The sequence below is a fragment of the Camellia sinensis genome, chromosome 3 (genome assembly GCF_055761805.1).
Source record: "Camellia sinensis isolate YWXY chromosome 3, ASM5576180v1, whole genome shotgun sequence".
NCBI classification, from domain to species: Eukaryota; Viridiplantae; Streptophyta; class Magnoliopsida; order Ericales; family Theaceae; genus Camellia; species Camellia sinensis.
This window is the reverse complement of record NC_138963.1, coordinates 56,165,291-56,181,890: the sequence shown is the minus strand read 5'-3', so window position 1 is coordinate 56,181,890 and position 16,600 is coordinate 56,165,291. Positions and strand designations below refer to the sequence as shown.

The following is a 16,600-nucleotide window of genomic DNA, read 5'->3' as shown; positions in this document are numbered from 1 at the left end:
AAGTGTTATGCCCAGACCGCTGAACCAGGCTAAAAAAAGAAGGATTCATAAAAGTAGAACCTAGTACGTTCAATGGGATGTAGCACATTCTTAGTTCGGTTATGCCTCAAGAAGGGCTCCAGGTTTTTGGCTCGGTCATTGGGTAAGATGGTTTTTAGTTCGGTCGTGACTCCGAGGATGGCTCCCAAATTCTAGCTAAGTCAATAGGTGAGGCTTCTAGTTCGGTCTAATACGCATCTATGGCAAACAAGTCCCTATCACGATTGCAGTATTATTTTAGATCAAAAGCATCATGTTACAGATTGTTTGTGAATCTAGTGGAGGATCTATCGCATGGTTTTTGGGACCAAGTGGTTCTTTCTCATTGATGTGGAAACTATACTAGTGTGTTTTGAAAAACATACATATACTATGCTATATATTGCTATACTATACAAAATAAATGGAAAGGAAAAAGGTTAGGGCCACTCACAGCTTTGAGATAAAGGGATGAAGATCAAGACCGTAAGGATGGTGGCAAAGACGCAAGCTTTACTGGAGTTATGACCGTGAAAATAGAGGCTCAGAGGACGAGTGCAAGAAGATGAACAGTGGTGTGTTTGGTTCAAAAAGTGGGGTTTTTGTATAAAGCATGGATTTGGGCGGGACTGTTCAAAATTTGCAGAGTACGAAGACGGCTGTGACAGTTACACGTGGCCAATGGGAGCCAGCCATGTGTCCAAGGAAATAGAAAACGTTTCAGATGTACAAAGCGATTGAAAAGACGTTTATGAACCAGACTAATCGGTAGCCCGGTGAAAGGTGAGCTCGGTTGGCTTGAATGTTTTTAGCTCGACTGAGGAAGAATAATCCCAAATTATGCACTGCAGATGACATTAAGGGGCAATTGAGAGGGAGTTTTTATGTGAATTAGGGTCGAGCTCAAACATGGTGCAGTGAGAGACCGAGTTATGGGCCGAGGTGAATGGGCTTCGTGGCTTGAAGCTAATCATTCTTAGCTCGGTCAGAGATAACTGCAAGTAGCTCGGTCGGGGTATCCCAAACTGAGGTAAATAGGTGTTGACCGAACTAGGTGCTGCCTGTGAAAGCACCGAGCTAAGCGTGTAAGAGGAGTTAGCTCGGTCGTACTGTTATTTTACCGTAGTAAAATCATTTCCCTTGAGTAAGCAGTGGGAAGGGTGTAGGAAAATGAGCATTACCTTTCTGATTTCTAGGAGGTAACCAATTTTACTTGACTGGAGGAAGTCATAGTGTTATCATGATAGACATTCTTCATTGAGCTTAAGACTCCTAGAAGGGCTCTGCAAAGGAGAGTAGAGTCCTACTAAGGTTGTACAAAACCATCTCACTTGGTTGATAGTGAGCAGGGTGTGTGATTCCTAGAAGGACTCTTAGAAAGAGAGTTGGAATCCTACTAGGATTGTGTCAGGCAGAATCTATGTACATAGCAGGACCTATGTACAGGTATCACAACTTTGATTCTCGAATATACTCAACTTTTGTCTATTTGTCTATTTTGCTGACTTAAGTATTGGAGAGGTATCTGGCACATACCCGCCGGTTAGCTCACGTTTGTATTTTCAGGAAGAAAAGCGACGACGTTTGGAGGAGCGTAGATTTGATCAACAGGATTATACGAGAAGATTATTTCGTACTCATACAATCATATTTATGGCAATTTGAGAATCGATTTCATTTCAATGTTTTTTTTTCTTTTTTTTTCTTTTTCTTTTTCAGGTCAAAGGAGGAAGTGGGGAATAGGAGAAGAAAATAAGAAGGCTCCAACTTGGGTGCCGAACTTGAAAACATATACTACCTCCTTTTGTGGATAATACAAGTCGGGCTATAAATCTATTTCGGAGGTTTGGGCTTCCAGAAAAAATGGCCTCTAGTAGGCACATTTCAAATTATTTGCTAGCTAGTGGGACTGAGAGGTAAAGGCCCATTTGGTCACCCTGTAAATAGGAATGACAACGGACAGGACAAGTTTGTAATTTTCTACCCTTATTTTTTTATTGGGACAAGAAAAATCAGAGAGAGATGATACAAAACATAAAAGAACAACTATGGATGAGTACTAAGAGCTAAAAAGATTAAAAATGAGATAAAGGTTTTTTTTTTTTTTTTTAAAAAAGAAAATATATGAATGTTTTGGTGTTGTATACTTATTATATTTAAGAAATTAAAATATATAAATACATATAAAAATTATTTGTTTAAAATGATTTGGACAGTGATGGGAAAAACAAATCGGGGGAAGCAAATACCAATCCCTCATTTTCTTATCGAGACGTGTACCTACAGAGTAGACCCAACAAGCAGTAATGATCTTTCGAATTAAATTGTGCCCCAATTGGCCAGCCCTTTTGTTTTATTGGCGGCCCCAATGGACTGCTCATTTGAGTAGTACCCAACTTATTTTCCGTTGGGAGTTAAAATTGCTCAACGCATTAGGTCAAGGATTAGATTTTTCTGAAGTTAAAATATGAATATGACCGTCATGTCCATGCTCTTAAAACTTATTACAACTCTCATTTTGATAATTCAATCCCCCCTCCCCCAAAAAAAAAAGGGACAGCTTATTTTCAAGAACACATTCATTTTTTTAAAGATAAATGTCATAAAATAAAAAAATTAAAATTATCGAATTAACCTACTTTTATTCATGGATGATATATGTGAAAAGTTCTACAAAATGAACAATTTAAATTATCAAAAAAGAGACCTTACTCCCATCGGTTAAAGCCTTTCTAAACTTTCATAGCTTTGATGCAAACCTTGAGAGAGTTTGAAGAAACAGTAATACTACAAATCCAAACATAAAAACTCAAAAATTACTTAGAATTTTACATCAATGGCTCAGATTCATTTTATATGTGAATCCCACATTTTATCAATTACAATAAATTCTGGGTCCCAAAATTTTGGAACATAGCTTTTTTGTTGAAGAAATCCTACCACCTATCAGACACAAGATCACTAAGATAGTCTGTTCAAGACAATATTAAAATGCACATGATGAGATAGTCTGCTCAAGACAATATTAAAATGCAGAAAATACAAAACTAATTTATCATGGAAGCAAAACAAAATATCAGAACCAAAAAATTTAGAAAAACAACTAAATTAGGTTCATTCAACGAGTCCAAGTGCAAAAAGTTACAAAAATACACATTTGAAAATCACAAAATATCAATCCATAACATATGCAGTATATGGGGAACATATTATATCTAGAGGGGGGCTATTAACTTATAAATGTCATGCCAACCGTCCTATGCAAAATTTACAAAACCATGCCACGAACTTTTAGTTTCTCCTCCGTCTATCCAATTTTAGCATCCAAGATACTCCCTCTTTTAATGTTGCTATTCTTTTTTCCCTGAAATTCCACAGTTCTAAGACTGGGTATCGGCCACTAGGGTTGTACTGGTTCATCTCCTTCAAGGCTGTAATCACAGCCTCATAGACTTCATTGCCAAACTCATCCTTCAGACTTCTCAATTTATCGTCCTCCTTGTCTATTATTTCCTGAACAGACGCATTAAATATAAACCATACAATAAGGTTAATATAGAGCTAAAATGGCAGGAATAATTGATAATCAAGTTAGGTGAGCCAAGAAAAAAAAGTTGTAATATGCATGGAATAAAAAACACATGACAAACTACACCTCATATGGTAGCTAGGGATAGATGTCAAACGTTGCAACATAAAGTTAAGAATTTAAATAGATTGATGATGTCTCTATCTGTATAATTCTTTCTTGATTAAAATGGGAAGGCAAGAGAAGGATGGGGGGAAGAGGCATGTGAAGTGAGTTATGAGACCTTTCTTTTGTGGGTGTTTGTGTTGTTGGGATTTATTCCACGTCTCACCAACGGGAACGGAAGCACCCCCGCTAAAGAGTAACTAAACCCCAAAGCCACATCCGGTGCTCCCGATACATCTATACAAACCCACTCAATCTCACAACCCTAGAATTCTCATAGGTTCCCTATTTATAGGCAAACCTAAATAAACCTAGTCCCATAATAAAACCTTACACCTTGCACTCCTAGTAAATTCTGAACTCTACAACCTAATCCAAATACATGAAAGACAACAATAACTGCATGGGTTCTGCACAATACAAGACACACACCCAACATGTGCATTCCTTCCATTTTGAAATAATATTTCACCAAAACAGACATTATATGCAAAAAATAAAATATTTATCTTTATGAGAAATTAAGGATTTTTGCAAGGCGCCGTAATGGGTCCTTCTGAATTGAGATCATGTACAGCCATGAACAAAGCTCCATCAAGTTTATATATAAAAGAAGAAAATGTCATATAAAATGGCATGTTTTAAAATGCACAGGCAACGTAAAAGAGGAAAACATAATCAATTGAAATAAAATGAAAACCAACAGATAACATAATGTGAACATATTATTGCATACCTTATGATCTCCTTCCACCGGGATGACCTTGAAAGGATGCCAATTTGGATCCCTAAGGTAACCCTCCCACAAGGAGCACAACTCTATCGCTTTCAACTCTGCTTCACGAACTGCATACTTTCTCTTGGCTGCTGTTTGGAATGGCTTATTGTCAAGCTCTCCCATTTTCTTGACACCAATTACACCACCACGGCGGTTCATCAAACCCTAGAGAGCAAGAAAAGTACATGTCCACTGAACCTCTTTGACAGTTTCTTGATTCCAAACAAAAATGTACTAACAAGAAAAAACAAAAGCAATGCGCAACATACTCTTCATTTTATTTTCTTTTTAGTCAATTAAATCATGTTCAAAACCCATAATCAATAATTTTAAAGTCGCATTCCTTCAGCTAAGAAACTGTTAAAACTAAGCTCCAAAAGTTCAGGTCCAAACATGGGACGGAGGATTGCCTGTGAATCTAAGGGGTATTCAATTGAATAAATGGAATTGACCAACAATAAATTGGTATGCAGGTTTTGCACGTGAATCCAAGCAGTATTCAATACTTACATAAATCAACTCTTTACGAACTTCTCGCAACTCATCATTACATTTGTGTTCCTTGATAATAAGAGCTTCAAGCAGGGAATCCTGATCTTCAATATATTGTTCCTTTTCATTGAGTTGTTTTTTAATTTCATCCATCTTGTCCTTGAGCTCCTCCAAATCCCCATCGTCACTCATTTTTCTCATAATTACTTCAACTGCCCCTCTCATACGCTCTACCTCCAACTCTAATTCTTGTTTGGCATCAAGTTTCTTCTGTAGTTCACCAATCCTTCTATGAAACTTTTCTTCTTTTGTCTGCCATTTCAAGTCATAACAACCATAATATTATTAGAATTCAGGCACATAGTTGTCATTTTAGTGACAAAAGTCAAACCAGAAAAACAGGATGTATTTTACCTTTTGTTCTTCTGCCAACTTTTTCTTTTCCTCCAAGATTGCTTTCTTATTCTGAGAACAAACAAACTTGCCATCACTCTAAATATCTTTAATCAATGATTCAACAAATTGAGACTTGGGAGGGTGTTCTAAGGCCATCTCCAATTACGACTTAATTCTGTACTCACAGTTGAGTAAAAGGTTCATTTGATATGAACCACTCCAATGACAAATTCAAACTTTTACTCAGATTTTTTTTAAAAAAATTCTCATCATATCCAAGAGCATTTTTGCAAACCAGAAGTAAACATGAGTGTGTAAGATAATGAGGCTTTTATGTCAGCAAATATAAACATTGGGATTATGGGCATGCAAAAGATCTCTCCTTCGTTTCAGCAAAAAAATGAAGTTCAGTCAGAGTGAGTTAGAATTTTTAGTTGTTTTCCTTACTCAAATTTAAATTTGAGTCATGATTTGAACTAGCGGGTCCAAAAAAATTGACCTGAATCAAATCACAACATTTGGTTTGGTTCAATTTGGCTTGATTCTACGGTTTTTGAAATATTATATAGAGCTGGTGATATGGTGCATATTTTATAATAAAAAATAAATTACCAACAACCAAAATAGTTGAGTTGGCTTACACTTGTCAATTACAATTTTGATAGCCGTTTCCATACTTTGGTTTTTACATATTGAAATATTAAGATATAGATAAATTACATTGATCTACCATGAGTTTGAAAAAAAAAACATGACAAGCCTCACAATTTTTGCATAATTATACTAATCTCCTTTCTAAGGCCAAAGACACAGATAAATAAGGAAACAATACTATCATCATCATTTTTTAATTCATATGACTAATCAATTATGGTTGAAAAATGGGTTAAAAGTGTTACATCATATGAATTAAAACTTACCCTAAAATACAATAAACAAATACATTACAGTTTGGTTTGATTAAGAACCAAAACTGTTACCCTAAAATTTTGTTTTGGTTATCAAAAAACTGTTACCTTAAAACTGTAAACCGGACCAATTTAAACGGTTCAACCATTTTCAAAATTAGAACCAGAACCAAAGCTTATATCAGATTGAATCGGTTTACAGTTTTCACCAATTTTTTCAACATGACCATTGATTTGGACAGAGATTTGAAAAAAGAAATAGAGAAAATGAGATAAATTTGAATGAAATAAGCTACATTTTTAGCAAATTCAAAAAACTGAGCCAGAATCAATATCAAGATATAAAGGAAAAAAAAAAAAATACAGTACCATTTCCTCCTGATACTTGAGAAGCATTTTCATATTTTCATTTTGGGCCTCCCTTTTTTCCAATTCATTTTCACGTTGCTCAATCAATTTGGCATGAGCTTCTAACTCCATTGTTAACTCTTCATGCTCCTTCAAAATCTTCTCAAGTTCACTGAGTCCACTCTGCTTCATCGTCCTCACCTCTACATGACCACAACATTAATATTGTGAGCAAACAAAACCAAAAACAAAAACAACAAAACACATATATTCAACAAACTAATCAATCAATTGCATTGCGTACTAGACAAAAAGTCAGGCAAATTTCTAGGGAGAGGATCAATTGCATCATCGTTTCCCTTAGACATTGCTTCGAAAACCCTACAGTGAACATAAAAGCACCCGAGCGGTCTCCGTTTGCTTGCTGAGAAAACTGAAGAAAAAAATTGTGAAAATGAAATGCAAATGCAAATGATAAATAACATTTGGTTTGATTTTCTACTTATATTTTGTATTTTTATAAGTTATTTTTTCCTTCTAAAAGAAATAAAATTATATAAAAATAATAATTATTTTAGATATTTTTATTTTTTTCATAAAATTGACTTTTCTAAAACAAATTTTTTAAAATCAAATAAGAGAGGGTGTTTGGGAATAAATCCAACCAAACATTGAGAACAAATAAAATAAAAATAATCAAAAAAAAAATAAAAATTACAAAAAACTTATGTAATTCAGAAAAATATCTAAACTCATATATAGAGAGTTTTAGGGTGTTTGGAAAGTTGCTAAATATGCAACTTATTTACTTATTTGTTATAAGTTATTATATTATTTTTTTACTTTTTTTCTTAAAAACTTTAAAAAACAAGAAAATAAGTAAATTCAAGGAAAATTTACCCATAAGTCCTAATTTTTGAAACGTTGAACTATTTAGTCTTAAAAGTTTTCTTATGCTCCATTTAGTCCCATTTTTACATCAACATGATGTGAATGATGTAAATGATCTGATGTTTCATTCTATAATTTCAAAATTTATTGAAATCTGATGAACATTAGATGTTTTTCATCCTATATTTTCAAACATTATTGAAATTTGATGAACATTAGATATTTGAAATCCAATGTTTGTAACATGACTCTGATGTTATTAACATTGTATCTGATGTTATTAACATTGTAATGGGACCTTTCAGTCTATAAGAAAACTTTTAGGACTAAACAGTGCATAAGTTATTAATTTAGGATTTATTGGTGCATCCCCTAAACTCAAACACCCTCTAAGAAACAATTAACTAATAATAAAAAATTATAATGATGAAACATATATAACTTACAACTCTACATTCCACACTGTTACTTGCTCCCAACTCTACATTCCCATTATCCCATCAAAAGAAAAACACTATTAACACACAATGCATACTGCTTTCCCACGAAAAATTTACTGTGAAATGTTTTGGGAATGTTGTAAAAAGTTTGTTTTTTAATTTTTTTAGTTTATTTTGTTTTTTTATGAGTAAATTATGTGAGAGGTGATGTAATTTAAAATTAATAAAAAAGTTGAAAATTGACTTTTTATCAACTTACCAAAAGAGGCCTGTATTCCTTGAGTAAGGATCCTCTAGAGTATTTTTTCCTAAAGTTTTCTAGAGTGCTACATTGTGTGGTTGAGATTTATTGACAAGTTACATCAATTTTTCTGATGTGACTTGCCAGTAAATCTCAACTACACAATATAGCACTCTAGGAAACTTTAAAGAAATTTCACTCTAGAGAATCCTTGGTGGTATTCCTTACCCATGTATCAGTCGCTGTTTTCACTGTGCACTAACACACAGTATCACCTTAAAGTATCTCCAATTACCAGGTATATAATGGCTTCGTTTGAGAAGTGATTATTTTTTAAATTTTTTGATTTTTTGATTATTTTAATAAATTATTTTAATTTATGTGTTTAGGAAGATAGATTGAAATATTCTTAAATGATTGTATTGAAAAAAAAGTGTTTGATATGACGTTTTGTTATTAAATGACCAAACTGCCCCTACATAACCAAGCTGCCAGCCGTTGATCTCCAAACCGGCATTGGCTTTCGTGGGACGTACGGATCTGCACGTCAGTCCCTTTTTTTTCAAACTTTAATCTATGCTGCTCCAATTGGTGAACCTCGGTAACAAAAAAATAAAAAGGATTGTCATTTATTTTAATTGAATAATTTTTAATATCTACACACAAAAAAAAGAAAAAAAAAATGTAAAACTTGTACAAAATTAATTATATATATGAACAAACCTTCAGCCATTTGTTAAACTTGACCCATTAATATAATTTATAAATTTTTTAAAATTTATAAATTATTAAAAATCATCAGTTTATAATGATTTTTTTTTTTCAAATACGTATTTTTCTTCAATTATTTTGTTGTCAATTAATTTTTTTTTGCAAATAAAATTTTTTTCAATTACTTTTTTTTTTCAAATAAATTTTGTGTCCATTAGATTTGTTTGAATTTTTTTTTCCAATAATTTGTTTTAATTTTTTTTTTCAAGTAATTTTTTTTTCCAACTATTTTGTTTTCAATTTTTTTTCAAGTAATTTTTTTCCAATTATTTTTATTTCAACTATAATGTGTGTGGTCCCATTATCATAAATAATAAAAATTAAATTTGAATATATTTTTGGCTTGAACGCGAACTCTTTTCCTTAGTTGTTGTTTAAAAAAAATTTCAAACATTTTGCTGAAATTTGTTAAAAATTAAATATGAATTTTTATGTTTTTTTCCAATAATTTGTTTTCAATTTTTTTTTCAAGTAATTTTTTTTTTCAAATAAAAAAAATAATTTTTTTCCAACTATTTTGTTTTCAATTTTTTTTTTCAAGTAATTTTTTTCCAATTATTTTTATTTCAACTATAATGTGTATGGTCCCATTATCATAAATAATAGAAATTAAATTCAAATATATTTTTGGCTTGAACGCGAACTCTTTTCTTTAGTTGATGTTTAAAAAAAATTTCAAAATTTTGTTCAAATTTGTTAAAAATAAAATATGATTTTTTATGTTTTTTTCCAATAATTTGTTTTCAAAATTTTTTTTTCAAATAAAAATATATTTTTTTTCCAACTATTTTGTTTTCAATTTTTTTTTCAAGTAATTTTTTTGCAATTATTTTTATTTCAACTATAATGTGTATAGTCCCATTGTCATAAATAATAAAAATTAAATTCAAATATATTTTTGGCTTGAACGCGAACTCTTTTCTTTCGTTGATGTTTAAAAAAAATTTCAAACATTTTGTTCAAATTTGTTAAAAATTAAATATGAATTTTTATGTTTTTCTACAAATAAAAAAAAACCAGCTTATAAAATTATTAAATTTGTCAGGAATTGAAAAAATTACCAAAAAAAATGCAATTCTTTGTTATGAAATTGGACTGGGAGTCAAATATCGAAGGCATCCAATAGGTGCAAAATTGAACGAAACTAAAGGTCAATCTAGGCAAATAAAATTTATAAGTACATTACAAATGTTTAGGAAGCTGCAGTTCGAATATTATGCATTACAAATAGTTCCATAAGTCCAATGGCTTGTTACTTGGGTCACATTCCACAACAAATTCCCACATCGAAAAGAGCATATTCACAATAGTCCCAAACTGTGTATATAAAACAAATGGTCGTGTATGCGAACGCGAACTCTTGCCATATCCACATCTGTATCCCCAACCATGAGCCCATCATCGAGATTTTCCTCGCCAGCGTGAACCTCGAGCATGTCATCCGGCATTGATGAAACAGAATAATGTTTGTCGTTGCCCAAGGCAACTAGCTCGTGTCTACGAATGAAATTGTGTAACGCCATTGATGCACCAACCAATGACACTTGCACCGTCGCGAAATCATAGTCCGGTATGTTGTGCAAGAACTTCCACCGAGATTTCCATACTGCAAAAGTCCTTTCCACCACACTCCTCAGTGATGCATGCGCTTCGTTAAACATTTCTCTTGGGTTATCGGGTCGTCCATGTTCCCGAAATAGTGCTTGATGATACCGAGACCCTTTGAATGGTGCCAGGTACCCCTATAGTTAAAAAAAAAAAAAACAATTATATACACGTGACATAAACCCGAACTAGTACTGAATCTGAATTGTGTTACTTTCTTGTGGGTGCGGAAACGGTGCGCGCTGATTTTCAATTATTTCCTTAAAGATGCGACTGTCATGTATGCTTCCATCCCAATTGCAAGAAATAAAAATGAAGCACATGTCAAAGTCGTAGACTGCTAGTATATTTTGGTTGGATAACCTTTTCGGCCATAATATGTGCCCGCATCACGGACAGGAAACACGACTTCTACGTGAGTTCCATCCAACGCACCTATACAATTCTGCCATAATAGAACACATCACAACTATTTAATTGGACACCGCATTCTACACAAGTGTTCTTAACGGCAATTACTGAATTCTCAACTTGAATGGTATGTATTTGCCTTTTGACCGCAAGTAGGGATGCTTACTATTTTGATCTCTGGTTGGCTTGCAATGCTGTTTAGTGAACAACTTCATTGCATCCAACACTGCATGAAAATGTTGAGAAACCGTTTCTCTTGAGTGTTGAAACCGCTCTTGAATGTTTCAGTTTTGGTAGCCGACCAAGGTATGGATGAACATGGCAACACTTTCTTCAATGTGTAATCCATGGGGTCTTTTAGGTACCCGTAAACCAAAATGTCGTCGTAATGTATCACATAACGCTTTAAACAAATACAGAGGCATATGCAAATTTTCTTCGCCCCTACCCAAGTGTCCATCACATAATTCTTGAATCCATGCACAACTGGTTAAAATTGAAGTTCGACATGGGATCTTCTCCATGTACTTCGCGTAATATTCCATTGCTTCTACGATTACATCGTTCTGTTGGTCCTCTTGTTCTTCTGCTTGTTCGATTATGTCATCATCATTATTTCGATACAGATTGGTACATTCACCATTCCACATATCAAAATTCTTGAACCCTACAATGCACACAACACAACATTAATTACGTCGACCATGTACTCTTGTCATATTATAAACTAATGCACAAAATAAAAAGAATGGCAACACCCATGCATACATCCACATTTTCCTACAAACCATAAAGAGGAATGCAGTCAACGAAATTGAACAATTCTAGTTGGGAATTTTGCTACAATAAACACAAACCACACTTCCATAAAACAATATTGCATAAAATGTTCGACATTAGGTCCGCATCTATTCACCCAAAACATTAATTTTAACTAACAGTACTGATAAGCAAAGCTAGGAAAAACCAAAAATAAAGAAACGTAACAGCACAAGTCATGTACACAAACACCCAAAACAGTTCCCATTTTCTCCAAAAACAACAAACCGCAGGACTCACAGTCCTTTGGAGGCCTTCAATGCCGCAAGCCAACCGACCACATTACCGTCATCAGGTATGCACATTAGTATCTCACGGTAATCTGCATTCTCTAATGCAATGCAGGCAAAGTGGAAAATGGGCGTACTGAGGAAGTCGAGTATAGCCATAATCCTTTGCATGCATGCCTCAATGCCATACTTCTGAGATGCACCAGTTCCATGCCTGACTGTAAGGTGCTTCTGTGAACAAACCGCCTTGGAGAGATGGTTGAAACTGTCTGCAAGCACTGATGCGCCACTGGACGGCTTCTTAAACTTTCCACTTGTACTACCCCCCTTCTTGTGCTTTGACCCCTGCTCCGATTCATTTACCTAAACGATGGGGGAGGGTGGTGGTGAGTCCACCACCGGTTGATATGGCTCAGTAAATGGCTGCAATCCAGGGGAGTCAACTGAATCGGATTCACCGTCCGCAATGTCTGCAACTTGCTCGGCGAGGGTCCAATGATGTTTCCTAGTCGCGGTTACACCTGTGAAAACTTCTTGCATCAAATCTTCATGCTCAATTGGCGTGGTCTTGAATTTGTACGCTAGCTTGTTTGTCTGCAAATGAGAAGAATAAAAATTAGAAAAATCAAATTAAAGTAGTAAAGTAACAAACAACCAAATTAATTACGAATATGAAATGAACAATACACTACAAGTATATACAACATATTACATACTGATTTCAAACACTCCTCTGAAGCAGTGAATAACCCAGTTGACCTGTCAAACCCAATGCCGGTTACACCTTTACTGTTGTCCATCAACTTATTCCAAGCCTGCCACTCTTTTTTCAAAGCAAGGTACTTGTTCTTGAACTGTTTCATGTCATGACGTCTACCCGTGCGCTGAGTGAATTTCACAACAATTTCCTTATACCTGGCAACTGTGATAGTTGTACCTAGCCTACGTCCCGCTAAAATTTGCTCCCACACACACTCTAAGAATATTTCGGTTGATACACTGTCCCAAGTGTCCAACACCTTTATGTTTGGACGGTGTTCGAGGGGATGAACGTGTTGCCGCCATTGAACTAATTACAGTACAAGGTAGTGTACACATGTTACATAAATTAGAAACGGGGAATAGACAACATCTCACTAGCAAATATGATATGCAAAAGTAAACTGGAAGGTAGGAGAAAAGTAGAACATAACTAATAATAGCAAATAGCATTTACAGTAGTCCGGTTTTGTAACTTCAGTTACTAGTTAAACAAGCATCCAACGTACATACACAATGTTGTTACAACGTTTTACATGCGCAGTAATAATATGATAACCGTTATGCACAACACAGAAATAACCGTTTTCATGACACGCAAGGTATTAAAAATTTGCACGATATCAGCTCGTAACTGCATGACTTTGCTTGGGGATGAGTCATGGTTGGGGCTCGGTCTCCCTGATTCATCACACCAACCAATCCAATTTACACATTGCTGATGAGCAACAAAACATAACTGTGGTTAGCTATGGAAGTTCAATTTTGCCAATCAATGGAGATTCAAATAACATATTTTACATAACTCACCACGGGCCGAGGACAAACATAATATGCACGACCAGGATTTTTGTGGGATCTGGAAACCTTAACAAAACAATGGCCATAGCCGCAAGCACACATTCGTCGTGGCCATGTTGACGTGCTAGTGGACATAGAGGAAGCCATCCGCCGTTTCTTACTAAGAAATATTTAGTAAAAATAGTGATTTTTAAAATTTTCTTGGTACACTTTATGGAGAATACAGGTTTATCTTTACTATAAATAATGCTTTTGTGATGTGATTCTATCTAAACAAACATGCTATGTCATCTAAAGTTTGGCCTAGTCCGACATTGGATCATTTTAACTCTTAAATAAACCACTCAACCAATACATATCAGCTATGTTGTTGTCATTTATCTTGAAGAGCTATTAAATAAATTAGGCTCTTTTAATAATTATTTGAATATGAAACATTAACAAACTTCATTGTTAAGTAAATGTAGGTCTTCTCAGAAATATTTTACTTTAAGCCCAAAATATATATGTAATTGAGAGGGTAATTTGTGAACAAATTGGGTCAAGTTAGAACGAGTCTTCTTTGAAAGTTGGGCCGCGCAATGGACCAAGGAGATATTTTGTATTTCAGCTTTGGGCCGAGGTAGGTACCAAGACGGTTGGATGTGTTGCTGGGATCGGGACCTATCTACCTTCTGACCGAGATGATGGCAGGGTGATGAGCTGAGCTGGGTGTAGCTCGGCAGGATGCCAACCTGTAGCACGGTTATCACGACTCGTCCATGTTGAGCACGGAACCGAAGTAACTTGGTTGATCGCAGTGTAAGCCGAGGTAAAGGGTTCAACCATCTCATTTGACTTGCAGTGATGAGGGTGTTTCAAGGATAAGCATTATCCTTGGGCTTGAGACTCCTAGGAGGACTCTACTAAGGAGAGTAAAGTCCTACTAGGATTGTGCAAACCATCTCACTTGGTTGGTAGTGAGTAGGGTGTGTGATTCTTAGGAGGACTCTTATAAAGAGAGTTAGAATCCTACTAGGATTGTGCCAGGCAAAATCTATAAAAGCTCATAGCAGGACATATGTACAGGTATCACAATTCTTACTCTAGAATACACAGAGCTTTTTGTCTATTGTCTATTTGCTGACTTAGGCATTAGAGAGGTGTCCGGCACACACCCGCCGGCTAGCTCACGTTTGTGTTTTCAGGAAGTAAAACGACGAAGTTTGGAGGAGTGCAAACTTGATCAACAAGATTATACTCAACAAGATTATACGAGAATATTATTTTGTGCTCGTACAGTAATTATAAATTATAATTTTTCTAACGGATTAAATTAGAATTTCCCATCTCAAGTCCTGTCTAAGAATTTATAAACTACAAATGTATTCCAAATGTTAAAATTATGAGAATGAACTGGCCCGTGGCTGCTTGTAATTTGAGATGCATGTGAGGCATGACAAGTTCCACAATGCAGCTCTATAAATCACAATTATAGAGCTGCATATTTGACTAATATAATAATAAATAAATAAAAAAACACTTTAAAATAAGAGTTCAATCGTTTTAGTTTGTTGTATGAAATTTGTTTTTGATTACTGTAATCAAGGTATATTACAAGTAAAGAATAGAATTTATTTTCCAATGGCTTGCAGTCTTAATTTAAAATTATGAGAATGAACTGGCCCATGGCTGCCTGTAATTTGAGATGCATGAGAGGCATGACAAGTTCCACAATGCAGCTCTATAAATCACAATTACAGAGCTGCATATTTCACTAATATAAAAAAAAGGTTTAAAATACGAGTTCAATCATTTTAGTTTGTTGTATGGAATTTGTTTGTGATTGTTGTAATCAAGGTATATTACAAGTAAAGAATAGAATTTATTTTCCATTGGCTTGCAGTCTTAATTTATTTTTTCAGGAAAATGACAAAATCTGATTAATTTATTTTTAAGTGTTTTTATTCTATCTTTATTAACGAAATTAGGAAAATGGCTTGCAGTCTTAATTTCAATGGCTTCCAATCTTAATTAACAAACACAGATTGACAGAAAAAAAAGGGAAAAACACAAAATACAAAATCAGATATCAAGCAACTGGTACAAAGATCAAAATATGGAATGTAATCGTTTTGAACAAAAATAAATAAATTATTTCCAACTCCAAACCTAATCATTTGCACATTCGGATTATGAATTGATAATTATGGAAATCAAAGGGGGGGGAATAGCTCAACACAATATTCTTGGTTATTATCAGCTATTTAACTAAGGGGGGGAAAAAAAACGTTGTTGTCGGCGATTTAAATTTGGGGAAAGACAAATCATCACCGGATCGGCAAAAATATCCACCGAATACCATTAGTATGCGGCAAAACACGACAAGATCTTGTAGATCGGAATGAAAAATCAATATAATTGAGTCGGCAAAAGTAACAAACAGATGTACAATCAGTTCAGGTGATTTACCTGTCATAGTTCTTCGCCGGTCGTGTTGTGTGGAAGGCAGAGCTCTGCCGGAGAGAGATCAGTCACGCGAACTCGTGTTGCTGCAGTCGGTTGTGAGAGACGGAAGAGATGAGAATAGGGCAGAGGCTTTTGTTTCAGCTGTGTATAAACCCAATATACCCTTTGAAATAATCAAAGGGTAAAATGGTAATTCGACCCCTGTTTGTAACCCAGCTGTACACACGCGTGCACTGTTCACACTTTTAGGCTTATTTCATATATGAGGCTACAATAGCCTCAACTTCTTTTTCCTAAACAACGCCAATGTTTATTAGTTAAAATGTCTAGTATAATTTATTTATTTTGACTCTAATGCAATAGGTATATAATTAGACATCACATTCACTAGCTACATATAGCTAGCCTTTAAGGTTAGGTAAAATGTATTTAATCATTTAGAATCATTTTCCTCTATCTTTGTTGCTAATGTGACATTCTATAAAAATTAATAGTATTTGGATGAATAGCTAAAATAAAGAATATGATTGGAGTATAAATATGAAACAGT

General features: G+C 34.4%; 1 protein-coding gene across 1 annotated transcript; it reads right to left on the bottom strand.

The window, feature by feature from the left end:
• Positions 1 to 3,108: 3,108 nt before the first annotated feature.
• On the bottom strand, positions 3,109 to 7,106 carry LOC114261995 (factor of DNA methylation 4). Its single transcript, XM_028202323.2, has 6 exons — positions 6,939 to 7,106; positions 6,656 to 6,837; positions 5,397 to 5,447; positions 5,001 to 5,294; positions 4,449 to 4,655; positions 3,109 to 3,531 (listed from the first exon to the last, which is right to left on the bottom strand). The coding sequence occupies exons 1-6, from the start codon at positions 7,000 to 7,002 to the stop codon at positions 3,310 to 3,312; spliced, it is 1,020 nt and encodes a 339-aa protein (XP_028058124.1). The 5' UTR covers positions 7,003 to 7,106; the 3' UTR covers positions 3,109 to 3,309.
• Positions 7,107 to 16,600: the final 9,494 nt, after the last annotated feature.

Excerpts from the sequence above, each read along its gene's own strand:
- LOC114261995 (XM_028202323.2), bottom strand. The coding sequence starts at position 7,002 with ATGTCTAAGGGAAACGATGATGCAATTGATCCTCTCCCTAGAAATTTG. Across the intron at positions 5,295-5,396 it reads AGTTGGCAGAAGAACAAAAG|ACAAAAGAAGAAAAGTTTCA; the intron begins GTAAAATACATC and ends TTGAAATGGCAG. Across the intron at positions 3,532-4,448 it reads CGGTGGAAGGAGATCATAAG|GAAATAATAGACAAGGAGGA; the intron begins GTATGCAATAAT and ends GCGTCTGTTCAG.